Raw genomic sequence first — 25,605 nt, 5'->3', positions numbered from 1 at the left:
AGTATTTAAAAAAAGTAATTTATGTATCCAGTTTCCTTATACTATATATACACTTTCCACTTTCCGATCACTATTATAAGCAAATATTCATTTTATAGGTTCATTCAATAAAATGTATACGAACTTTTACTTATAATAGTGACCGGATAAAGTATATTGGTTAGCATCTTACATTAAAAAAAAAAGTAACATCAACATGTAATTTTTTTGTTGTTGAAAGAAACATCTGCATGTAACTTATCATTAGATTTTTCTGTTTTTTATTACAATTAACTTTCAGTTTTACCTGGCCTTAATTTTGAACAACTTGCCTTAAATGTTGTTTATTTTAATTTAATATCACTCACCACTGAAACCAAATTAAAAAGAGCATAAATAATAATGAGGCACTAAATAGTAATGCAATTTTGTTTGAGAGAAACATAAACAGAACAGATCAAAGATGCATACAAAGACAGACTCAGAGGTTACCAGCTTAGATGCATCATCCACAACAAGATCTCCTCGTCGACCAGCATACTATGTTCAAAGTCCATCCCATGATGGTGAAAAAACCACTACTTCCTTTCATTCTACTCCTGTTATCAGCCCAATGGGTTCTCCTCCTCATTCTCACTCTTCCTCTAGCCGTTTCTCTGGTTCCCGTAAACTCAACAACAACCACCGCAGTAACACCAAACCTTGGAAAGAAATTGATGTTATTGAAGAAGAAGGTCTTCTTAACAATCAAGATCATCATCATTCTCTTTCTCGTCGTTGGTATTTCCTTGCTTTCATTCTTGGCTTTTTCCTTTTGTTCACTCTTTTCTCTCTTATCCTTTGGGGTGCTAGTAGACCCATGAAACCCCATGTCATGATTAAGGTAAACTTTTTTTTTATTTTTATTTTTTATTTTTATTACTTTGTTAATAATATATATTTCTGATTGTTATGCCAAATGGGTTTTCATCAATTTTTTATTTTGTGTTTTGTAGAGTATAAAATTTGAGCATGTTAGAGTTCAAGCTGGTTCAGATGCAACGGGTGTGGCCACTGATATGATTACAGTGAATGCAACTGTGAAATTCACTTATCGTAACAAGGGCACATTTTTTGGTGTTCATGTCTCATCCACACCTTTAGATCTATCCTATTCAGAAATCGTAATTGGTACTGGCAATGTAAGTCTAGTGTCCGACAATTTATTATTTGCTTTGCTTTTATGTGTCAGTCAAGTCAATGTTGTGTCTGGTGTTCTAATAGATCGAGATCATCAAATGGTTTAGATTGTGTTAGATCTCTATCTGACAGTCAATCTGAATTCTTATTGATAATCATATGGATTTGTGATTGCAGATGAAGAAGTTTTATCAATCAAGGAGGAGTCAAAGACTAGTTAGTGTGGCAGTGATGGGGAGCAAGATTCCATTGTATGGAAGTGGTGCAAGTCTTAGCAGCACAACTGGTATGCCAACTTTGCCAGTACCATTAAAATTGAGCTTTGAAATTAGATCTAGAGCTTATGTGCTTGGGAAATTGGTCAAGCCAAAATACTACAAGAAGGTTCATTGTTCTGTCGTATTTGATCCCAAGAAAATCAATGTTTCTGTTTCCCTCAAGAAGTCTTGCACGTATGATTGATTGAGAAGTGGAATGGAAGGAAGATGAAGAAGAAGCACATGGAAATGGAAATAAAATAATCATAGAAAAGTGATTCATTGGTTGAGGAAAAAACAAAAGGGGATACACAGCTCATAGGAATAAGAAATGGAAAAACGCGTTTTTGTGACACTTTTGGCTGTTCATTTTTAACACTCCACATTCTCTAAGTTCTAGTAGCATAAAGAAAGACATGTTTGGATTCGGTGGAAACTTGTTACTCACGATTACCTTTTTCTACTTTTTAATTAATTTTGTCCCATCATGTGGTAATAAGGTTAAGGTGTACTAATGTATTGTATTCGATCTGAATGTTGTAATTTCATTTTTACAGTTGAATTATTATAGTGTAATTATAGCCCAAAAAGTTGAATCATTCGTTGATTAGTTTGTGATATAAGTTGAATTATTCTTTGATTAGTTGGTGAAGTCATCGATTGTAAGATGGCCAGCTTGTTCCACACACACCGCCAATTTTCATATATGAAACTAAAAACACGTTGTATTTTAATCAAGTCAAAGCATGTTATCTTACTTTTTTTTTTTTTTAATGAAAAATGAAGCTAAGGAACACTATTAAATAAAAAATAAAGACTAAGTTGGGGGAGAAGGAACATCCACAATAGTCCAAGTAAATTTTAAGATGATTTATATTGGCGTGGAGATCAACAAAATTATGAAAAGTTGCAACACTCCTTGGAGTTAACTTCAACAAGAAGAGAAGAAATTTAAAGCTCTCGCAAAAGCTTAAGGCCATGCAACAGATCAAAGTTCAATAGAAATGAAATGACAGTAGAAATTCTTAAAATGTAATATATTATTGAAATTTGAAAAGAACCTATGATCGATGAATCTTGCAACATTCCCATATTATGTGTTGCATCCAAGCATAATGCCGGTACTATACACAATCCTGTCATATAATTCTGAATTGGTTAAAATCTCCCCTGCATATTCACAGACAAAGTATCCCTTGGGCAATTTACGGCTTAAACCTCGTTGCACTACCCGATTTCCACACTGCATCACACATCCACATTTCCTCCAGCACTCCTTTATAAACTTCCTAACCAGATGTCCCTTGCATGGTTCAGGTTTGGTCTCATTCTTAGTCCTCTCAATTGGGCACTCTTTACAATACACATCATGATGATGATGGGGTTCCTTTACCATAGACATGCAATCTGTTAAAAACTTTTCACTCAACAAACCTTGCGAAGTGTAAGCAAACTCTCCACCAGTTTCTTGAGAGCATGTACAAGGAACTGACAAGGAAAGACAGTCGCCTGAACAATCGGAGCAGCAACTCTCATCCGTAATCCGAGCAAGTGAAATATTAACATTTGCACTTTGATACATTGTGTTACATGGAATATAATTAAATTTTGGAAAATCCTCACTGTTGGTTTCCTCTAATAATGATATTTTAATGTTTTTTTCAGAACCTTTTGTTATGTCTTCGACATATCGAAAGGATTTTTTTTTATCCTCAGAAAGAGTTTGCCTTGACCCATTTCGATTTAAACTCAAGTCAGTCCTTAATGCATCATCACAGTTTAAAGAAGATTTAACTTCTCCCAAGGGTGAAGAAGAACCAATATCAATATTACCCTTACTGGTTCTGGTGTTATTGTTGCATGTGGGAGTAGCTTCTATCTTGTGTGTATTCTGATACACATCTGACAGGGATTTGACAGTAAGATTTCCATTGGAAGCATTTAGTGAGCCTATAGAAAATCAACAAGAAAATCACAAAGCAGCATACATATAAAGAAACTTCAAACTAAGCTCAAGTCTGCAACAATATATGCTTTTCTTAGGCAGCAGATGCAGAAAACTTAGGCGAAGAATATATTTAAGTTTTGAACATCCACCCTCAAACTTGCCGCAACCTAAGGGAGGAGGAGACCAATCAATGTGATTGATTAATATATTTATCTTAGGGATGTCAATGGGGCGGAGATCACTTCCCCGCTCTCCGCCGTGCCACTCAAATTGCCCCCATTCCCGTTCCCATTTTCTTCCCCGTCCTCATTCTTGCAGTCACTCAAATTGTCCCCCATCCCCTGATGACAAATAAATACAACATGAAATATTTATATATACAATGCAAAATATATTTTGGTGAATTGTTCGGGGACATGATCCCCGTGTGGTGGGGGCTATGATCCTTGTGCTCATCGGTCATCGCCAGACTACTCTTGGAGGTCTTTCTCTCCCATTTTTGTGTCCAAGGAAAGAATTCTTTGTCGGCGATCTCCAAATGAGACAGTCCCCACGAGAATCTCCATTTATAGATGCACATTGACATCCTTATTTTGTCCCGTAAATCTTCTCTCGCTTCACAATCTAAAAGCATATGTATGATTGATTTATCTCAAGAAGTACAACATATACAAGTTGGATTTTGCAACCACGTTTCTCTTTTACGCTCGCCGTTAGCTAAGAGTTTATATGACAAGTTTTCAAAAGAAAAACACTGGTCCTATAAAATCGGTGACATCCTTATATCCTTGTGTTTATCTTGTAAGTCGCTCTCAAATTAATCTCTTTTTCAGCGGGGTAAAAAGGGCAAGCTAAATATAGAAGGATGTATAAAATGACGGGTTTTATCTATACCTATTAATAAAGGCAATACATGCTTTTGGTGTAGCCTATTTTTATTGCCTAAAATACCCTTGACAGTTTTTATTTTAACCTACAACATATGCAAGCTGTCACAACTGTTCACACAACACATACACACACACACAAAAAAACTGCTAAAAGTACAATACAATTTAATTAAAAAATATTTTACATAGCCAATAAACTTCCGCAATATTGATCAGAACTTCAGTTTGAGAGAAACTGCAAACTACATTTTTAAAAGAACAAATTGCAAACTATCGTCCATCCCAATTCCAAGCATCCCACTACGAGTGTTGATAAAAACCACAATCCTTTTCACTTCAAAATGTAGGCTTATTCTTCTTTCAACCCTTCTTTTTTTACGACCATCTGATTATTGCTTCAATTGTTTCTCAAATTTTTTAAAAACAACGAAAGAGAAAACAATAATTTTCAATTATAATGTACTCATTTTATTCAATCTTCCTTTTGTTTGGGGTCTTTGGTTTCAATTATTTTTGTATTTAACTTTGATTCAATTTCAACCATGTTTGGGATCATTGATATTTTCTTAATAAGTTTTTTTGTGGCTTCACAAAACTGGTAAAAATGTCAGCATCTCCATTGAAGTCTGTTAAAGTTGGTTTAAGCGGTTGAGTCTTTGGTTTTTATTGTTGTCTGTCTCTCTTTTGGTATATATCTTTTTGGTGAATCTGAAGTTCAAAAGCATGATCCTAATACTATATTGGTTCTCATGTATAGGTTGAAGTTGGTTTACCATGCAAATAAATATAAATTATGACGTAGTAAAAAGTTAGCCCTTCTCTCAGTCTCTCATTTTTTTCTGTCTGTCTTCTTTTATCTCTGGTCCTCCCCATTTGCCTCTCATTTCATTTTATTTTGTTTCCAGTGAAAATAAAATCGGTAGATTACGCTTTGAGGGAAACTCATTAGAGGTACCACATGGTTTCTTAATCTGTTCACTGTGAATTTTTTACTATTTGCATTGAAATTTTCTTAACAACAATATCAATTTTCTTTATGGTTGTTTTAATTCTATTATATCCTTTTTCTATTTCAAAATCTGATCTATGAGTTCGGAGACTTTGTTCTACATGATGGGAAGATAAGTGTGATAAATACTTGAGAGTTAATTATGCTCATTTTATAGAGTACGTGATATAATTGAACTAATATTTTCTGTTATAAATGTACTAAAATTAAATATTATTTACTTGAGGTAGAATTGCTTCCCCATTTTTGTGTAGTGCTCTGCTTTTTCTATAATACTCTCTACTAATTTGTTCTCCTTCCTGTTTCAGTTGAATTTTTTTATTTTCTTTAATTGTTTGCAATTTCATGATGATCTTATTGATATATACGTAACAGGTTTGTGTACATCAAAAATTGAATCAATAGAAAGAAAATCATTCAAAAAAATTAAAGAAAGCACAAAAAAAGCGACAACCTAACTCGGTGTGTGGTGATATCTATTTTGTCAAATACTCAAATTCTATGTATTTGCTTTGTGACTTATTGTGTGTTTGCAACAGACTTTTGTGTTTTGGCTTTTGTAGTTTTTAAGGGTACTAAAACTGAATTATATTTCTTTTGATTATATTAATTTTATACTAATTTTTACTCGATCCATGACACACATGCAGGAAATGGGCAATAGCACAACAATCCTATTCTTCAACATGAACTATGATGACATCAGATTTACACATAACACATGGGAAACATTCCAAGGTTTTATGTACGTTTGCTTGGTTTAATTGTTTTTATATTCTTGGTAATAAAATGGGCAAGAGCAATATTGATCCATTGAAGTCAAAGATGCATCTAAATTTAGTTTTTCCGTTTCATCTATTGTTTTTTTTAAATTTACATGTGTAGATGTCTTAGTGTTGTGTCCAATGTATTTGTTTGTGCTTATAGCGAACATCCTATAACCATGTCATATATGTGGATGATTTTTAGGTTGAATTTCTCTCATATCATTAGCGTCTACTATTTTTATCTCTCTAGCAATGGTTAATTTTTTTTCTTCCTGTTTCCATATGAAGTAGTCCACAAGATCGTGAAAGGGGATGAGTGGAGACGCTGCCATCATCCAAGGTAGACATAGAGGTTTCCTTATTGATTTCAATGTATGCTAAAAGAACTAATTTAAACCAACTACCAAAGGTTTTTTGTTCATTTTTTCATTATGTTTTTTATTTAATCTTCTTATTTTATTCTAACTAATATTTCAAAAACAAAGTAATTGAGAGCGGTATATAACCGAAACTGAGAATTCCAGAAGCCCTAAGACATAGGCCACTAAACAAGTAAAGGACAACAAATAGTATTCGTGGATCGGGAAGACCAACTCTCATTCACGGAAGCAGATCGTTGACGACAACAGGTCGGGAAGGAATAGAAAGCGGGGATAAGGTCTCAACGTAGTCGATGTCCTCTTTCAGAGTGAACCCCTTGGCGACTAGCCTGGCCTTCTATCTCTCAATCTTGCCATTTGATTCCCTATTGGTCTTACCAATTTACACCCTACGGGCTTTAGGCTATTAGGGTATCTTGAGGAATGGTCTGAAACAGTGAGATAAAAAATATATGAAGAAATCAGGAATATCAACGGAGCATCACAACAAGTTGATGAAGTTGATTTAACGAATATAAGTTGAGAGAACCGCTTCTTCTAATTCAATTACATGTATGTAATTAGTATCATGTAAAGTTTATACGGTTAGACATGTTATCATACATATAAGACTATATTGTTACGCCTGAAGTGATGATCATAAAATCTTATCTACGTTTACTTACAAAACATATGCTTTTTATTGTCTTGCACAATATAATAAAAAAAAATCCAAACTGAATATCTGAATTATTCTTGGACAAACTTAATTAGAATCAAATGTTTTTTATAATATAATAAAAAAAATGCCACTAAATATTTGATGAAACGAGAAAAAGCTTGGGTGTATGGTCGTGTAGCTAAGCAACCGAACAAGGATTTGGGAGACTGTTCAATAGGACATTTGTATGGCCGTGGAGAGAGAGTGAGAGAGAGAGAGAGAGGGGAGAGAGATAGTATCTTAATTCTTATATTGGGTTGCCTTAGATTTTCTGAATTTTATATTAACCCACCCGATAATTGTCACTCATGTTTCATGCATATTCATCCTCCATAGGTAAATGAGTATGCATCACAAAACTAAGTATATATTAAGTAACTCCATGTCATAGAAGTGCATGAAATACATATCTTATATTTTTTATTAAGCTTGATCATTCTTTCAATTCTAATAATTTTCTCCAAGATATATCAGAAAAAACTAACCCAACCTTGATGTTGAAAAACATATTGTTTATGAGTTACATGCGTTAGCGCAGTAGAAAGAGCGGACAGACGGGCACGTGAAGTATAATTAGAATTTTGTTGAAAAACATATTGTTTATGAGTTACATGCGTTAGCGCAGTGGAAAGAGCGGACAGACGGGCTGGATGCTAGTTAAGTATAATTAGAATTTTGCAATGTTTGATGTATAAATAAATATAATGCACGGGGAAGGAAAGGGAAGGGTATTTGCAATTGCATTGCACCTAAAGGGAAACCTCCGCTCCACGTTCCCTTTCAGTTTACTCTCCTGTTGTTTGTTTTGGTTTGTATCGTATCGTATCCACACATTTCATTTCAATCTCAAATTCCATTTCATTCTTCTATCCATTCTAACTTTTTTCTTACAGGTTCATTCGTTCGTTTTCTTCTTCTTCTTCTTCTTCTTCAATACAAGATTTTGATTGGTTCAACTTCAACAACGGATCAACATCTTCTTCACCTTCGCAGCATTCCATTCATCATTTTATGCTCATTTAGTTTTTTTTTTAGGGTTTCGCTTCTTAATTACTTCCTTTGTAATTTCTTCTTTTTATTTTCCTTCATAGTCAATTTCTTTGTAATTATTCTCCATACTTTATACTCAACGTTTATACTTTTGGATTCTTCTTTTTCCCATTATTACTGCACAATCATCTCTCATCACTTTCTTATCACTATTACTAACCTTTTTGCTATTACTATTGTTTTGTACGTTTCTATTGGAAAACAAAGTAATAATAACAAAGCGTTATACCATTCTTAGAATATATATTTACTTATTGCAATAATAATATATCAAAAAAAAAAAAGTGTAGTAATTTGTTGTTGATGGGGAGCACTGGGTTAAGCAACTGCGATATCGGGCAGCGGCAAAGGTTAGGGATAACCGAGCCAATCTCATTGAGCGGACCGACTGAATATGATGTCGCCAAGACGCGTGAGCTCGAGAAGGTTATGTTTTTGCGCCTATAGCAAATTGATTATTATCTGTTTTTGAGATTTTTCTAGCTATGTTGTGCTGAATTTGGATTTTGCTTGTTTAATGTTTAGTACTTGCAAGACGCCGGCTTGTATGAGAATCAAGACGAAGCGATTTGTAGGGAGGAAGTGCTTGGCAGGCTAGACCAGGTTGGATTTATTTTTGTTGATCGATTGCGTTGAGAATAAGAGATGATTATTTGATGATTTGCTATACTTGTATGAATAATATTAATTGTTGATTTATTGATAACAATTGAGATTATTTACTTCATCATCTAGAATAATGTGAATTATTTAGGGTTTTGTCCATTTTTGTGATTTCGATCCCAAGTGACAGAGGGAAAGAGAAGCAGACGCCTTATTTGGAAATATTTCCAAGTTGAGGGCTTTGTGTAATCATTTTCTTGTTGCATTTCACGTTATACCATATCGGAAATGTGGTTGAGCACCTCATGAACTCATATATTTTGGATGCGATATTGTGAAATGAATTAGATTGTGAAGATTTGGGTCAAAACCATTTGCCGTGCAAAGGGATTTAATGAACAACTGGTCAAAGAAGCAAATGCCATGATTTTTACTTTTGGATCCTATCGCCTAGGGGTATGGTGCTGTTTTCCCTTCCAAATTTTTCTTGTATGCGTGCACCCTCACACACGCTTATGCAATTTTTATCTTTGCATTTTATGAACAGAAGATTTTGGAAAGAGGTAATTAGAACAGCGTTGTCATATCACTTGCCACTCCAATTATATCTTTCCATACCTAACGTGATGGTCAAATTTGTGGACCAAAAATATTGTATTTACTTATAGCTCCAGTGTATTTATTCAATCATTTATTTTGTTGGTTTTATCATATTACCATTTTTAATTCAAATTTTGTAGGTGCATGGCCCCGGAGCAGATATTGACGTTCTTTGTGTGGGACCTAGACATGCAACCAGAAAGGTTTGATAATTCTTGCCATTTTTAAAAGTTGACTTAGAGTTTTCAGGTCATATCTCCCTTTCAACTAAAATTGTTGTCTGAATTGGCTTTAGGAAGATTTCTTTGGTGAGCTGCATAAAATGCTATCTGAAATGCCAGAAGTGACAGAGTTACACCCAGTGCCTGATGCTCATGTTCCAGTGATGGGTTTCAAGTTCAACGGCGTCTCTCTGGATCTCCTTTATGCACAATTATCTTTGTGGGTTATTCCTGAAGTAAGTGATTCATGGAAGACTTCTTGATGTGTCAAATACACCTCCCTTCATTACCACTAAGTAATACTGTTTGTTATTGGATAGGACTTGGATTTATCACAGGAAGCAATATTACAATATACAGACGAACAAACTGTTCGCAGTCTTAATGGTTGTAGAGTGACTGATCAAATCTTGCATTTGGTTCCAAATATTCAGGTAGACAAGTATAGAACTTTTACGTTCAGCTTTGATATGACTTCTGGCTTTCATGTCATTGATTATATTTCTATTTCTCAAGTGCAGAATTTTCGTACGACATTGAGATGCGTGAAGTTATGGGCTAAGTGTCGTGGTGTTTATTCAAATGTATGCAGGGAAGCTTGCGCTCTAGATGGCTTATCTGCTGTTCATTTTCTATTTTGACCTGAACTTCGATGTTACTAGTAATTATGATCTGATTTGCCTAACTTTTCTTCATGATATGCCACGGGCAGGTTGCAGGTTTTCTTGGTGGTATAAACTGGGCATTGCTTGTTGGTCGAATATGCCAGCTATATCCAAATGCACTGCCTAATATGTTGGTGTCTCGATTCTTTAGGGTATACACTCAGTGGCGTTGGCCAAACCCAGTAATGCTTTGTACTATTAAGGAAGGATCTCTTGGACTTCAAGTTTGGGATCCTAGAAGAAATCCCAAGGATAAATACCATCTAATGCCAATAATTACTCCTGCTTATCCGTGCATGAATTCTAGCTACAATGTGTCATTAAGTACATTGCGTGTTATGACAGAGGAATTTCAGAGGGGAGATGAAATATGTGAGGTATTATTCTTTACTTTGAAAGAAAAAATGTGATGTTATGACATATTGTTCAAAATGTTTGTTTTGAAAATTCGAAGAGATAGTATCTGTGTGTGTTATTTATTTATTTTAATACTTTTTATGGGGGTACCATGAGGCCTACTGCTAAAAAAGATAAAAAAACTAAACATATACTGAAGCAAGATGCAAAGCAACTCTCATAATATTAGTAATAGGGCCCATTTGTTATAGATTAAAATAAAAGTGAATTTGATATAAATAATTTAGAGATTATTGTTAAGAAAAGCATAGGCTATGGTTAAAAAAATTATGCATGTTAAAATAGATTTTCATTAATATATTTATAAAAGCATAGACACCATAAATTATGTTTTTCTCTTCCATTAAAAATGATTTTCTTCAAAAGCTAATAAAAGTAGCTATTTCATTTCATACATAAAAACCATTTTTAACAAACTCATTTTTTAAAAAGTCTTCACACAAACATAACTAAAGCATAAAAAATGTTTTTAAAAAAAAATAATAAACAAACAGGCACATAGTAGTAGTTAGTAGAGACAAATCCCTTGGAGGTAAGTCCCAAATTTTCACTCTATACTCTAGAGCCATGGTCGATGCTCCATTTAGCACACCAATCTGTACAGTTGTTACTTTCAGCATACTTTACCTACAAACCACCTCCTGGTCCTTGTTGCCCCAGTCGTGCATCTGTGTGATAATAAGTCTAGTAGCATTTTTAGCCGTGTCTCCTCAAAGGCTGGCCAATACTTTTTTTTTTTATTTCTTTCTGCAAACAGCAGCATTCAATGAACATTTGTGTTGCCTATGATGATATAATCCAATTTGTTTGAGGAAAAAAAAATAAAAAAATAAATGAACATTTGTGTTGCTTAATATAAGGTTTCTGATATTTTTAGGCTATGGAGGCTAACAAGGCTGATTGGGATACCCTTTTTGAGCCCTATCCATTTTTTGAATCGTATAAGAATTATTTGCGGATAGACATTTCAGCAGAGAATGTTGATGATCTTAGAAACTGGAAAGGCTGGGTTAAGTCTCGCTTGCGCCAGTTGACATTGAAGGTATATAGTAATTTAAGTTTTCCTCTTTGTAGTTTCATTTATTTTATTTGTCTGCTCTGCCTCTTTCTGTTTTATTTTCTCAAAAAGAGTTGGGGGGTGCAAATATTTTCTCCCCTCTTCTTTGTTTATATACATAACCTAATTTGGCTGTCCTTTGAACATCTAGATTGAGAGGAACACTTATGGCATGCTTCAGTGTCATCCACATCCTGGTGATTTTTCAGACAAATCTAGACCTTTACACTGTTCTTACTTCATGGGTCTGCAACGTAAGCAAGGAGTTCCTGCCAATGAAGGCGGACAATTTGATATGAGATTAACTGTTGAAGAATTTAAGCATTCTGTCAATGCGTACACGCAATGGAAACCTGGAATGAATATATCCATCTCCCATGTGAAACGCCGCAATATACCCGCCTTTGTATTTCCTGGTGGTGTTCGGCCTAAATGCCCATCCAAAGTAACCTGGGTGAGTAAGCGACGTTCAGAGCTTAGGGTTTCCGGCCATGGTCAAGCAGAAAAGTCTCAAGTGGGTAAAGAGTTAGGAGCAAACAATGATAGGAAGAGAAAGCAAGCAGAAGATAGTGGGGATGACTTGAGAAACTCCCGGTCCTTTTCCTCTCTGCCTCCCTCTAGCAGGGATGTTCATGAAGATGGAAATCCTGTCAGCATTGCTAATTCTTGTTCTGTGAAATGTGATGACACAGAACTCAACTGTATGAGTGAACAAAAGAGCGAGAAACCTGATTTGAATTTTTCAGGGGAGTGTCCTGGGGATAGAGAGACCGATGGATCAGTGAAAAGCAACTCACAAATTATCCCTCTACTTGCTGCTACTGATAGATCTAATTTTGAAGAAGCTGAAAAGGTTGTCATCCAGAAGATTGTGTGTGGTCCATGTGAGGTACATCAAGCCTTTCCTGAAGAACCTGATGAACTTGAAGATGATCTTGAGTATAGAAATAAAGTCAAAGATTTTGGTGGGAACTTGGCAAACATCAATTTCGACTCTACAAAGTCTGTAGTGGCAGCAGAACCTGTTTTTTCTCAAAAGGAAAATAGTAGTTCAACTCATATATACTCTAATGGGGGCTTGGAGGAGCTTGAGGTTAACATCTTAATATATATCTTACATTTGGAATATTTTCAATCATTCTGCAACAATAATATTATAATAGATCATAGTACCAGCTTTTTTTCTAACTGATTGTGAATATCTGAAGTCTGAACTTTCTGCTAAAGTTGCTCACAACTCTGTCAAATCTGTGCATATGGATGTTCCTAGTTTTTTTAGTTATAATTTAGATTAAAATTTATACTAACTTGTATCATAAATGATATTTTGACACACAAATTTGACAAAAAAAATTGACAGCAATTTGGATGCTTTACGTCGTTTGAATACGTGGTTAATTACGTTCAGTGGATGGATAATGAATATAATAAGGTGTCACAGCTCATCAACCATCTGCAGATGAACTTAATTAACCACGATTTTGAATGTCATTAACCATGAATTTCAAGTTTAACTGTACGTGATACTATTAGCCATAACTTTCGGTCAAATATACACCTAAAAATCGTGGTTATTGACATTAAAAATTGTGGTTAATTGTGTTATGCATATGATTAATGAGTTGCGTCACCTTATTATATTTATTGACCATCTACTAATTATAATTAACCATACATTTGAAATACATTAACCATATAAACTGTTGTTGATTTTTGTGTCAAAATAACACAACTCAGCTTGTATGTAGATCTTGTCATTTATGGCATGAAGTTTGTAGGCTTTATATTAGGGTATTGAATTTGCATTTCTTTCTGTCACTTAATAATATGAGCTGACGCAATAAGTTGGATTCTGTTTCTCTGCTTTTGTTTTATGTAGAATCCATATAACCTTAATTTTTATTTTCTGTCACATAGTGCCTTTGGGGGGCATTAAGCTCTTACTTTTATTTCAACCATGGTATATCATTAAGAAATCAAAGTGGTTCTGATTTTTTTCTATCCCTTCCTATGTTGTTTACACTTTTTGTAAAGCCTGCTGAGCTTACAGCTCCATTGTTCTGTGGAAATCCAGCACCAGTGCCACAGCGGAAGCCTCTTATTAGGTAAACCATAATAAGTTGTTGAACGATGTCTACTTATCATGATTTGTTTGATTTCCATTTTCTTGTATTTGGCTTTGGAGTTTATGTCATGATTAAGCTGGATCAAATTTAGTTAGTTGATCATTCATTATTCTTATTCTCAGGTTGAATTTCACCTCCCTGGGGAAAACTGCTGACAAAAGTTCTTAGATACTTGAAAGCTTTATCTGCTGAAGCTGGGGGGATGTAAATGCTCTTTTTCTGGTTTTTTCTTTTTCTGTCTTTCCGATTTGCAAGAATGTTGATACTGCAGATAATAAGCGAGGTAGAAGAACATGTAGCCATCAGTTTCACTTATTTGTAGCATGAGAACTGTTGAACATTAAGATTCTGATAACTTAAAAAAGTGTAACTTTCCATTGCCTAACATGTCTGCCATCTTTTTCAATTTCAAGTTTAAGCTTTTTGTGTATGGTTTGATATTTTTAACATGAGATGGATTTTCGTAATAACTCCTTAAGTGCCGCATAATCGACATCTATAATTTAGGAACTCAACAGTGGAATAGCGATAATATAGATAGTTTACTGTGAAATAAAGGAAATGCAACCAGAGACGTATGACTCTTTTCATGCATCCACTTGTAATTTTTTTCTTCTTCCTTTTCATTTAGTTAATTTAATACTTTTTTGGTTTGAATGTTCTTAGTAAAAATTAGAATAACTACACGGAAACGTTAACAAGCATCTCCAGGGCACTCTTTAAGCACTTTTAATAGTAAATTTTTATGAAAATTTATGTAATCAATGCATTGAAATTTGTAATATTTAAATATTTTTTAAATTTGGAATGCTTATAGAGTGTCCGGGGCAATCGTTAACAGGATCCTAACTATAAAAACTAATTTCAGTTTGTATATAAACATATAAATCACATTTTGGCTAAGGTTGTTAATGAACTCGAATACAAATTATTTAGGAGGATGAGTTTGATTTTTGTCAAACTTTGGATTACAAGGGGTTCTTTCCATAAAAATTGGAGGCTTAACACAAAAAATACAAGTGAATTTTTTATTTATTAAAATACAAGTGAAATTTATTTTATTTTATTTTTTAAATAACATGACAAACATGTTATTAAGTAAAATCGATGTTTTTTTTTTAATACTGTCAATATAATGAAAGCAATTATAATATACAAACTATTTTTACACGTATTTTTGATAATAAGAAACCGTTGGAACTTACAAAAGTGTAAGTATGACAAATATTTGTCAGTTAAAGCCAATGTTATTTTAATATCGTTAAAATAAAAATAAAAATGTCATCGTAAGCTTAGTTCAGTTGATATGACAAAATGCAATTATGATACACCTATAATTTTTTTACACTCATTTTGTCATGTTTTAACCCTTCAATTTTTTGCCAGTAACTATAATTCTTTCAAACTAATGATTTTTACACTTCAATTAGCATATAGTTGATACACTGGACAAATATTTATCAATAGTTAATTAGCTAAATTAAATTTTATAAAGATGAATCAATAATTTTTTTCTTATCTTATCCGGTTGATTTCTAACCTATGACAATGATAAGTTTAAGGATTAACTTATCTTATCCCGCTGCGTCATCAAACACTAAATTGAAACATGATACAATAATTTTATCATGTTTATTTGCACATTGAACAAGCTCTCTAGTGTCTAGAACAATCTCAATTTGTAATAAGATATTAGGTTTCACCAATATTTGGTATCTATCTTGTGTCATCAATAATATGAAAGCACCCATTAATAGCTTAGTTCATTCAAGCTTTCAAGATGACACAATTAAGGTTGTAATCCAGTATTGCAAGACATAACGAACTGATAAAGAAAATCACCATTAGAAATTGTCCAACGAGTCTAGGATGGTTCAGAAAATTCGTAGGTAACATGTATACATTATCTGTAGTCAGCATTTGTTACTTGTGCTAACGACATATTGTTATAAACTTTATCAATTTTCAAAATAGTGATAGGCTGATAGCAAATAATTGAAAGAGGTGACCCTCCATTAACTATTCACAACATTATTATTCATGGGGCCATACCATCAATTATGATCATGAAATCAAATTTTTTGATATCACTTTTACTTTTCCATATACTTTTCTCTAGCAGCTTTAGTTTTTGTTCCATGGTATTCTTTCTTCACTAACTTTTTATTTTTTACAAAATTTTCTTCATTTTCATGTGATATGGACGAGTTTTAGTCATCAAGGAATTACTTACAAAGAAACAAATAAAAACTATGGCAAGTTGAGGTATTCTTCTTAGCAGATCTATCTTGAAACCTTCATTTAGGGTGTGTTTAGCCTAACTTCTATTAACCATCGAAGACACGGTAAAAGCCCGTGGTCCTTCTTGCACTTACAGCTGTCATGATTATCTGACCGGTTTCGGTTCAACAAAAAAACGTCCCAACACTATATATCTCGCATTTACATAAGTCACTCCTAGTGGCAATACCCTCAAGGTATCCTCAACTGACGGGCTCCAATTTTATCACGGTACAAGTTGAGTTATGAGGCATACATATATATTTTTCTTTATTTTTTGTCGTACCGCGACACCAATCAAGTCAATGTCTCACTCTCAACGATATGAAGGAGATGACAATAAACCTCTACTTCCAAAAGGAAAAATCTACCATCATTGAAATTAATAAGAAACAAGTATAGGTCCACAATTGCTTTTTGTATTTCAAAATGGTTCATGGATTTTAACTTTCAAGGATGCCCCAATTGCTTTTTAGTATTGTGTAAGGCAACCAACTAGTCCTTCAGTCTTTACTCTTTTGTTTGCTATTACAAGTTACAACTATCCTTACATCATCACAGCTTTTAATTTTCTTCAAAATTTATCTGCAAATTTCCTTACAAGCCACTTTGCTTTAACAATAACACTAGAAGATGGCTGCAACTATGATAGGAGGAGCTTTTCTATCTGCAACTGTTCAAACCTTAGTTGAGAAACTTGCTTCAACAGAGTTTCTTGATTACATCAAAAACACCAAGATCAATGTCTCACTCTTCAGGTTGTGCTTGATGATGCAGAGGAGAAGCAAATCACCAACCTTACTGTCAAACAATGGCTTGATGACTTGAAAAATACAATATTTGATGCCGAGGATTTGCTCAACCAAATTAGCTATGATTCCCTGCGTTGCAAAGTGGAGAATACACAAGTTGCCAACAAAACTAATCAGGTCTGGAACTTCCTTTCATCTCCTTTTAAAAACTTCTATGGAGAGATCAATTCTCAAATGAAGATTATGTGTGAATCCCTGCAACTTTTTGCACAGCATAAAGATATAATTGGTTTGGAAACTAAAAGTGCTAGAGTTTCTCATAGAACACCTTCAAGTTCAGGGGTTAATGAATCTATTATGGTGGGCAGGAAACATGATAAAGATAGACTCATAGATATGCTGGTATCAGACAGCACCAGCAGAAATAATAATTTAGGTGTTGTTGCCACCTTAGGTATGGGAGGTGTCGGTAAAACGACTCTCGCACAACTTGTTTACAATGATATAAAAGTTGAACAACATTTCGATCTCAAAGCATGGATATGTGTATCAGAGGATTTCAATGTTGTTAGAATAACAAAGTCTCTTCTTGAATGTGTTGTTAGAAAAACAACATATGTCGATTCAAATGTGTGGGAAAGCGATAATCTTGATATCCTTCAAGTTGAATTAATGAAACATTTGATGGATAGAAGATTTTTGTTTGTGTTGGACGACATATGGAATGACAATTATATCGATTGGTCTGAGTTAATAACACCCTTGACCAACCGAGGAACTGAAAGCAAGGTCATCATAACAACACGTGAACAAAACGTTGCAGAGGTTGCACACACATTTCCGATTCATAAATTAGAACCTCTATCTGATGAAGATTGTTGGTCTTTACTCTCAAAGCATGCATTTGACAGCGAAGACCGTGTTCAAGGTAATACCCAAACCTAGAAGAGATTGGCAGGAAGATTGCTAAAAAATGTGGTGGATTGCCAATAGCTGCCAAAACACTGGGAGGACTTATGCGTTCAAAGATAGTTGAAAAGGAGTGGACTTCAATTCTGAATAGCGACATATGGAACTAACGAAATGATACAATTTTGCCTGCTTTGCATTTGAGTTATCAATATCTTCCTTCTCATTTGAAAAGATGTTTCGCCTATTGTTCTATTTTTCCAAAGGGTTACCTGCTTGCTAAGAAAAAAATGGTTTTGTTATGGATGGCAGAAGGCTTCCTTGATATTTCTCAAGGTGAAAAAGTGGCGGAGGAAGTTGTTTATGATTGTTTTGCTGAATTGTTATCTAGATCCTTAATTCAACAATTAAGTGATGATACTCATGGAGAAAAGTTTGTCATGCATGACCTTGTCAACGATTTAGCTACATTCATATCAGGAAAATGTTGTTCTAGGCTTGAATGTGGTCACATCTCTGAAAATGTTCGCCATTTGTCATATAACCAAGAAGAGTATGACATTTTCATGAAGTTTAAGAATTTCTACAATTTCAAATCCTTGCGAAGCTTCTTACCCATTTACTTTCGACCCACTTACTTATGGAGAGCAGAAAACTACTTATCCCTCAAGGTGGTTGATGATTTGATACCCACACTCAAAAGGTTGCGCATGTTATCACTATCAGCTTATAGAAACATCACCAAACTACCAGATTCAATTGGAAATTTGGTGCATTTGCGGTATCCGGATCTCTCCTTTACAAGAATCAAAAGCTTGCCTGATACCACATGTAACCTTTACAATCTGGAAACCCTGATTTTAGTTGATTGTTGCAATCTCACTGAATTGCCAGTGAATATGGGAAATTTAATAAATTTACGTCATCTTGATATAATTGGAACTGATATAAAGGAGTTTCCCATAGAAATTGGTGGACTAGAAAACCTTCAAACTCTAACTGTTTTTGTAGTGGGGAAGCGACAAGCAGGGTTAGGTATCAAAGAGCTTAAGAAATTTTCACACCTACAAGGAAAACTCATCATGAAGAACTTGCATAATGTCATAGATGCCAAGGAGGCACACTATGCGAACCTGAAAAGCAAAGAGCAAATTGAAGACTTGGAGCTGCTATGGGGAAAACATAGTGAAGACTCGCTAAAAGTGAAAGTCGTGCTTGATATGTTGCAACCACCAATGAACCTGAAGAGTCTAAAAATTGACTTCTATGGTGGGACAAGCTTTCCAAATTGGTTGGGAGATTTTTCGTTTTCTAACATGGCGTCCCTTTGCATCAGTAATTGAGGGTATTGTGTAACACTTCCACCGCTGGGGCAACTGCCTTTTCTCAAGGATCTAGAAATATATGGTATGAAGAAGTTGGAGATAATAGGCCCGGAGTTCTACTATGTCCAAGCAGGAGAAGGTTCCAATTCCTCCTTCCAACCATTCCCGTCCCTTGAGCATATCAAACTTCACAAAATGTCAAATTGGAAGGAGTGGATTCCCTTTAAAGGAAGCAATTTTGCTTTTCCTCGTCTTAGAATTTTGACGTTACATGATTGTCCAAAACATAGGCGACACTTGCCAAGTCATCTTTCTTCCATAGAAGAAATTGAAATAAAAGATTGTGCTCATCTATTGGAAACAACGCCTGCTTTTCCTTGGCTATCACCAATAAAAAAAATGAAAATAAAAAAACATACAGATTCTCTAGGGTATTCCATAAAAACTCCACCGACATTGCTTGAGAATGATTCTCCATGTATTCTACAACATGTAACGATCAGTCACTTTTATGATCTATTTGCTTTGCCTAAAATGATTTTCAGAAGCTATTGTCTTCAACACTTGGAACTCTATGCTATTCAGTCTCTCATAGCAGTTCCGCTAGACGGCTTACCCACTTCATTGCGGTCACTTGCTATTGTTAGGTGTAAGAGGTTGGCATTCATGCCTCCTGAAATATGTAGCAATTACACATCGCTTGAGAGTTTGTGGCTACGAAGTAGCTGTGATGCACTTAAATCATTCCCACTTGATGGTTTCCCTGTGCTCCAAAGACTTAACATTAGTGGTTGTAGGAGTCTGGATTCAATTTTCATTTTGGAAAGTCCTTCACCTCGGCCGTCAAGCCTTTGATCACTTACAATCACATCCCATGACTTTATTGAATCACTTAAAGTCAATCTTCGGATGGATACACTTACTGCTCTTGAAGAGTTGTCACTTCAAAGTCTGAAGCTGTCATTTTGTGAAGGTGTTTGCCTACCTCCCAAATTACAATCGTTGAAGATTCAGTTCGAAAGAACAATGCCGCCTGTAATGGACTGGGTCTCCAAGGCCTTACTGCTCTTTCAAGCTTGAGTATTGGAGGTTGTGATGATACTGTTAAGACCTTGTTAATGGAGCCGCTGCTACCCATCTCCCTTGTGTCTCTGACTATCAGTTATCTGGATGAAATGAAGTCCTTTCAAGGAAATGGGCTTCAACACCTACTCCTCTCTCGAAAATCTCCACTTTCGTAACTGTCAACAGCTTGAGTCATTTCCAGAAAACTGTCTTCCTTCCTCGCTGAAATCACTTCAATTTTTGTTTTGTGAAGACTTGAGTCGTTACCAGAAGAAAGCCTCCCCAACTCTCTTAATCGACTGGTCATTTGGCGATGCCCTGTATCAGAAGAAAGGTATAGAAGGAAGGAACATTGGTCCAAAATTGCTAAAATTCATGTCATAGAAATAGATGGCCAAGTCACAATATGAGCCATGGTATAGTAAGAGAGAAAAGCTGCATTCTCATTTCAAGTACGTTTTTTATTTACGTCTCTACTAAAAAAATACTTTCTCATTTGTGTGCACAATCCAAAGAGATCTCTATAACTATAACATAGTGATATCTATGAGATTTATGATGTTCATCTGATTATCAACACACTGAGTAAAACCATACTCTCATTGGTCAATATGACTCTTGCTAGCTATATATGTTATATTATTTTTATTAGAAAATTGTCAGTGGTTAATTTTTTTGTTAACTGGAATCTTAATGGAATTTCTGAAGAACATTTTATACAGTAATGAAAATTTTAACAAAAGAAAAATGCTCTTTTGGCCACTTTAATTCCCTCATTTACCTCATTTCTCCTACACCTACCTACCTACCATTTTACTAACCAGTCACTTGCTTATATATTATTTGTCAAACATTTTCACTTCCTGGATGATTTTGTGCAAACTATTAATTGAATTATCACTCACATGTATTTCAATACTGAAAAAAATAAATTGAATATTATATTTGTTGTATTCCTTTCAGGAGAAGCCTAAGTGAATGAAAATCAACTATATGTAAATTTTTCATTCATAGCTCTGTAAGTGAAGGCTCATATGCTTCAGAAAGTAGTATAATGTTTGAAATCTTCTGTTTCACTGATTTGTTACTACGTGGCAACATGAAGCATAAATAAATGGAACAAGTTAAAGTAGATCCAGTAAGAATTCATGTTGTTCTTGGTTCTAAATATTGGCATATGTATGATGCTCTACAATTGCTCTACAAACAATCATAGATGTTCAATCAATCTCTATAAAAGATTAAAGAGTAAATCAAATCACTTTTCACTCATACTCTATTGGATATAAGTAAGTGAATTTCTTCTTTTTGTTAAATGATGCTAGAGTTTCCATTTTTTTTCCTGTTGCTCAACGTTGATATGTTATGAACTTTACAACGACGGTTATTTGATGGTGCAACACGCACACATTAATGTTAATTAACATTGTTGATGTTAACTTAAATTCAGTTTAAGTAGGTACATGTAAACTTTGTTTACATAACATATTTAAATTGAGTTTACATCTATAGATTTAAAATAAGATTACGTAGAATCATCAAACAAGGTTGAAGAGTTTAAAGCAAAATTAACTTTTAGTATGTACACTTAAACTCAAGTTACATGACCACTTAAACTGAGTTTAAGATTGAATTATAGTAGAATCAAGTCTTCTCCATTGTTAAAGTAAGACCTTTTTCTTTTTCTTTTAAGTTTCGTTTCACTCAATTTCAATTATAGTAGAATCAAGTCTTCTCCATTGAAAGGAGAAATATTGCTTGGAGAAGTATGGTTTTGGAAGAGGAAAGAAGGAAGAGGCGTTTTCTGAATTTTGGAAAAAGAAAGAAGAAACAGGCGTTGGTTTTTTTGGGTGAATTTAAAAATTAAATTTCATTTAAAGATAATTTATCATTTTAAGGTGTAACCATGAATACATAGGGTGTGATTAGAAAAATTCAATATTTTTTCCTTTTTTTTTTGGTAAAATTATTTAAAACCATTAACATGTGCTAGATTTGGTTTGAGAATATATTTTATAACTAAAGTATATCAATTATATTTTCAAATCAAATAAAACTGGTTTGCTTCCTAAACTACCTTAGTTTTTAAAATAAATATAAATCTTATTGATTCTTTTTTTTTTTACTTTCTCTTTCATAACTATAAATAGAGGAATGATATTTTGACAATCAATTTCTAACAATTTTTAGTGACAATCTTTTTTCTCTCTTTTTTTTTTAAAATGAATATTCAAATATAGAGGTGCCGGAATTTTTAAAGGCAGAGGTAACAGTGAGACAAAAAGAAGAGTTTTTCTGAAAGAGCTTATTAGGTATGCTCCTTTTACGAATTTGTTTTAGTAGAATTTGTTTTCATGTATATTTTTTTTTTCATGTGTGAATTCACTTTATTCTAATATTTTTATGCACATTTTTATCGTTCATGGTTGGGTTGATGGTGAGATGGTCATAATTATGGCCAACCATTATGATATTGGCAAAAACAAAGCAAAACTCTAGAGTATTACGGCCATAATTTTGTCAAACTCAATGTTCATTCAAACTTACACTCAAATTGTTTACGAATATGTTTTTTTAATAGAATATGTTAATGTTATTATACTAAATTGGTTTTAGTAGAATTTGTTTTCATGTGTGAATTCACAACTTTATTCTAATATTTTTATGCACATTTTTTGTCGTCCATGTTTGGATTGATGGTGAGATGGTCGGAATTATGACAAACCGTTATGATATTGGCAAAAGCAAAGTAAAACTCTAGATTATTACCACCATAATTTTGTCAAACTCACCGTTCATATCCAAACATACACACAAATTGGATACAATGTACTTCTTTAAATTAAAACAATATCTTTGAATTATGGCTAGAACTCTTTTTCTGAAGAGAAAAAGATAGTGGCTGGATTTGATAAGGACCACATTGTTTACTTGTTATTGACTCAAATCTAAATCTAATTTTTAGTTTGGACAGTGTAGGATATTAATACTTGTATTGGAAGTATCTCATTATAGAAACCCCGCTTATTATTTTTCATGCTTTTGTTAAATATTTCTCTTTCACATTTATATTTGCATGCCTTTCTCAAGAAAAAATCGATACCGTGCAACATTAGACCTAAAAAAAAGTGTATATTTATATGTTGAAACGTTTACCTCGGTTTACATTGTCCTTTGATTTTGCTTCTGGAAGTGTAACGTGTTATTTGATGAATGAGTTCGATCTAGAAGTTTTTCAAAGGAAGCTTGTTGTTTTTTTTCTTCTTCTTTCAGATTTTATAGTTGAATGATGGATTTTGAGGCTTCTGATAACCCAAAATGTGATGCTTCTGTTGAGAAGATGGATAATACTATGCTTCCAGTTAAGAGGCTATTTGATAACAGCAATTCCTTGATCATTTCTGTTAAGAAATCAAAGATGTCACCATATGACAATTCATTTTCCTCCTTGAGGGAAGAACTTGATGAATTCTTAAAAAAATTCATTTGAGGAATGCAACGGGCAAGTAGAAGAGAGGCAATTGCGGCCGATAAAGAGAGATATTAAGAAGTGCTGCGAAGAGCTTGAAAATAAGGAGACCCAAGTTAATGAACTTGAGTCTAAAAAGAATATACTTATTGGCCGAGTAAAGGAGTTTGAATCTGAAAAAGCACATTTCGAGATCCGAATGAAGGAGTTTGAATCAAGAGAAAATAAATTCAAAGAACAAGAGAAGGAGTTTCAGTCAAAAGAGGAGGAATTTAAATCCAAAAAGCAGCAATTTGAAAGCCAAGTTGAGGACAATCTCGTAGTTATCTCATTTTTTTAAAAACATATATATTTTTAATGATGTCAATGTAGTTATCTCAGTCATGTTGAAAAGCTTGTGCAGTTTCTATATCACACACACACACACACTGTCAAACTAATTTGGATTATATTTTTCACCCTTGAACGCTTGAACATTTTAAGAATCTCTTAAATGCAAAAAAACTCTTGCATTTTTATCCATTACTAAGGTTTAATCCTAAAAATATGGTACTGGTAATGATAGATTAGTATATTAATGTACTAACTAATTTTTCAAGTATAATGCTTTAGTTTAAGTTTTATATTAACTTTGTAACTGTTACTATAATGCTTTCCTCTCTCACATTGATTCAGTGCCAGTTGCACATCATCACCGCGGATGCAATGTTAATACTAGCGGAAAAGGGCTGAGACTATTTGGGTTCGACATAGAATGTGATTCTTCTTCTCCAGCATCACCACAAGCGACAATATGCCTAATCATTCAACAACTTCTGGGGATCATCATCATCATCACAGAGGTGGAGCTTTGCCGCACTTTGATTTGGATCCTTCTAATTCCCAATATTGCCAGCACCACTGATCCATTCGATCCATCCATGAAGATCATATCATTTTGTTTTGCAGTTAGTTAGTTAGTTAGAGTTAGTTTGGCTTGGGCAGGCTAAGTATCTCTCCTTGGCTTTGCAGCATTTTTATTTACTTTTTTTGTCTCTCATTTTCGCTACAAATTAAGGCAAGAGCCCTTGAACTTTCTTCTTATTATCTTTTCATTGGTAGATATATACTTATATTATATATTTAGTATTTGAAATTCTTCGTAGTACTGTACGTTTTTATCTAAACTTCGTAGTACATAGTAAAAAGGTGCAGAACTAAACTTCATGTGTCAAATAATTTACTAGCTAGTGTGCTCATTTTTGTTTTTCCCGTTCTTAATTTGTTCATTTAAGCTTTATCCATCCATTTGAACAAGTGAGAAACTTAACACTCTAGTTTATTTGCGAGAATCATCAGATATAGCGAAAATTGTTTTGGATATAATACTAGACGACCCCATATTTCCATTGCCTAAGAAGGGAGACAAAGCTGTGATTATTGATGAAAGCCGCGTCTATCTTCTAGAACAACTGTGTTAGAGATGAAGCTTTGAAGCTAGCACATGAGTTGAAATTTAAAATAAAAGAAAATACTAAAAATTCTTTGGAGGTTCTCAGATTTCTATTGATTATAACGATTTATGGATTGCTTACTTACTTTGATCGAGATGATGTCTCTAAGCTTTATGCATCTGTTGCTGAACACAATATAGCTGTGAAGGTGTTTAGGACCCTGGATTTTGTAAATATAGTCTCTCGTAAGTTGTTGATTCAGAAATTCTTCAATTAATCAGTTACTGGTATCTCTCCTTTTGTCTCTATGCTTTAATTTGGTTCTTTAAATCATATAATTATCAAATCCATATTGCAATTTTGTATCTAATCATGTCTTGAATTTATTTATGTACAACATATTTGCCAAAGTCAAATACTTTTAGATGATACCAAAAAAACTATATACAAAGATACTATGATTAATAAGATATTAGATGTTGATTGGTTACTTGGTACAAGAGAAAGACTCAGAGAGAACTACC

General features: G+C 33.8%; 2 protein-coding genes and 1 pseudogene across 5 annotated transcripts; all 3 read left to right on the top strand.

Moving 5' to 3' along the window:
* Window positions 1–373: 373 nt before the first annotated feature.
* On the top strand, window positions 374–2,058 carry LOC11414391 (uncharacterized). Its single transcript, XM_003631000.4, has 3 exons — window positions 374–862; window positions 975–1,160; window positions 1,336–2,058. The coding sequence occupies exons 1-3, from the start codon at window positions 443–445 to the stop codon at window positions 1,618–1,620; spliced, it is 891 nt and encodes a 296-aa protein (XP_003631048.1). The 5' UTR covers window positions 374–442; the 3' UTR covers window positions 1,621–2,058.
* A 5,764-nt stretch (window positions 2,059–7,822) lies between these two features.
* LOC11414390 (nuclear poly(A) polymerase 1) lies at window positions 7,823–14,278 on the top strand. Of its 4 annotated transcripts, none has more exons than XM_024773754.2 (13): window positions 7,823–7,921; window positions 8,003–8,585; window positions 8,685–8,762; window positions 9,111–9,218; window positions 9,503–9,565; window positions 9,658–9,819; window positions 9,904–10,017; window positions 10,105–10,167; window positions 10,296–10,625; window positions 11,543–11,707; window positions 11,874–12,815; window positions 13,757–13,827; window positions 13,971–14,278. In XM_024773754.2, exons 2-13 carry the CDS (start codon window positions 8,463–8,465, stop codon window positions 14,014–14,016), a joined length of 2,265 nt encoding a protein of 754 aa, XP_024629522.1. In that variant the 5' UTR covers window positions 7,823–7,921; window positions 8,003–8,462; the 3' UTR covers window positions 14,017–14,278. The 4 variants fall into 4 exon arrangements, with proteins under 4 accessions (XP_024629522.1, XP_024629524.1, XP_024629523.1 ...); XM_024773755.2 differs by having other exon boundaries at window positions 7,824–7,917; XM_024773756.2 differs by lacking the exon at window positions 9,111–9,218.
* Window positions 14,279–16,226: 1,948 nt separating this feature from the next.
* On the top strand, window positions 16,227–17,997 carry LOC120577337 (putative disease resistance RPP13-like protein 1; annotated as a pseudogene).
* The last annotated feature ends 7,608 nt before the right edge of the window (window positions 17,998–25,605 follow it).

This window comes from Medicago truncatula, chromosome 8 (assembly GCF_003473485.1).
Source record: "Medicago truncatula cultivar Jemalong A17 chromosome 8, MtrunA17r5.0-ANR, whole genome shotgun sequence".
Taxonomy (NCBI): domain Eukaryota; kingdom Viridiplantae; phylum Streptophyta; class Magnoliopsida; order Fabales; family Fabaceae; genus Medicago; species Medicago truncatula.
This window is presented reverse-complemented; position numbering and strand designations above follow the sequence as displayed.

Bases quoted from the DNA above. Each gene is read 5' to 3' on its own strand.
- LOC11414391 (XM_003631000.4), top strand. From the start codon at position 443: ATGCATACAAAGACAGACTCAGAGGTTACCAGCTTAGATGCATCATCC. The intron at 863-974 runs GTAAACTTTTTT...TGTGTTTTGTAG, and splicing joins AACCCCATGTCATGATTAAG to AGTATAAAATTTGAGCATGT. The intron at 1,161-1,335 runs GTAAGTCTAGTG...TTGTGATTGCAG, and splicing joins TCGTAATTGGTACTGGCAAT to ATGAAGAAGTTTTATCAATC.
- LOC11414390 (XM_024773754.2), top strand. From the start codon at position 8,463: ATGGGGAGCACTGGGTTAAGCAACTGCGATATCGGGCAGCGGCAAAGG. The intron at 9,566-9,657 runs GTTTGATAATTC...AATTGGCTTTAG, and splicing joins CTAGACATGCAACCAGAAAG to GAAGATTTCTTTGGTGAGCT. The intron at 9,820-9,903 runs GTAAGTGATTCA...GTTATTGGATAG, and splicing joins CTTTGTGGGTTATTCCTGAA to GACTTGGATTTATCACAGGA.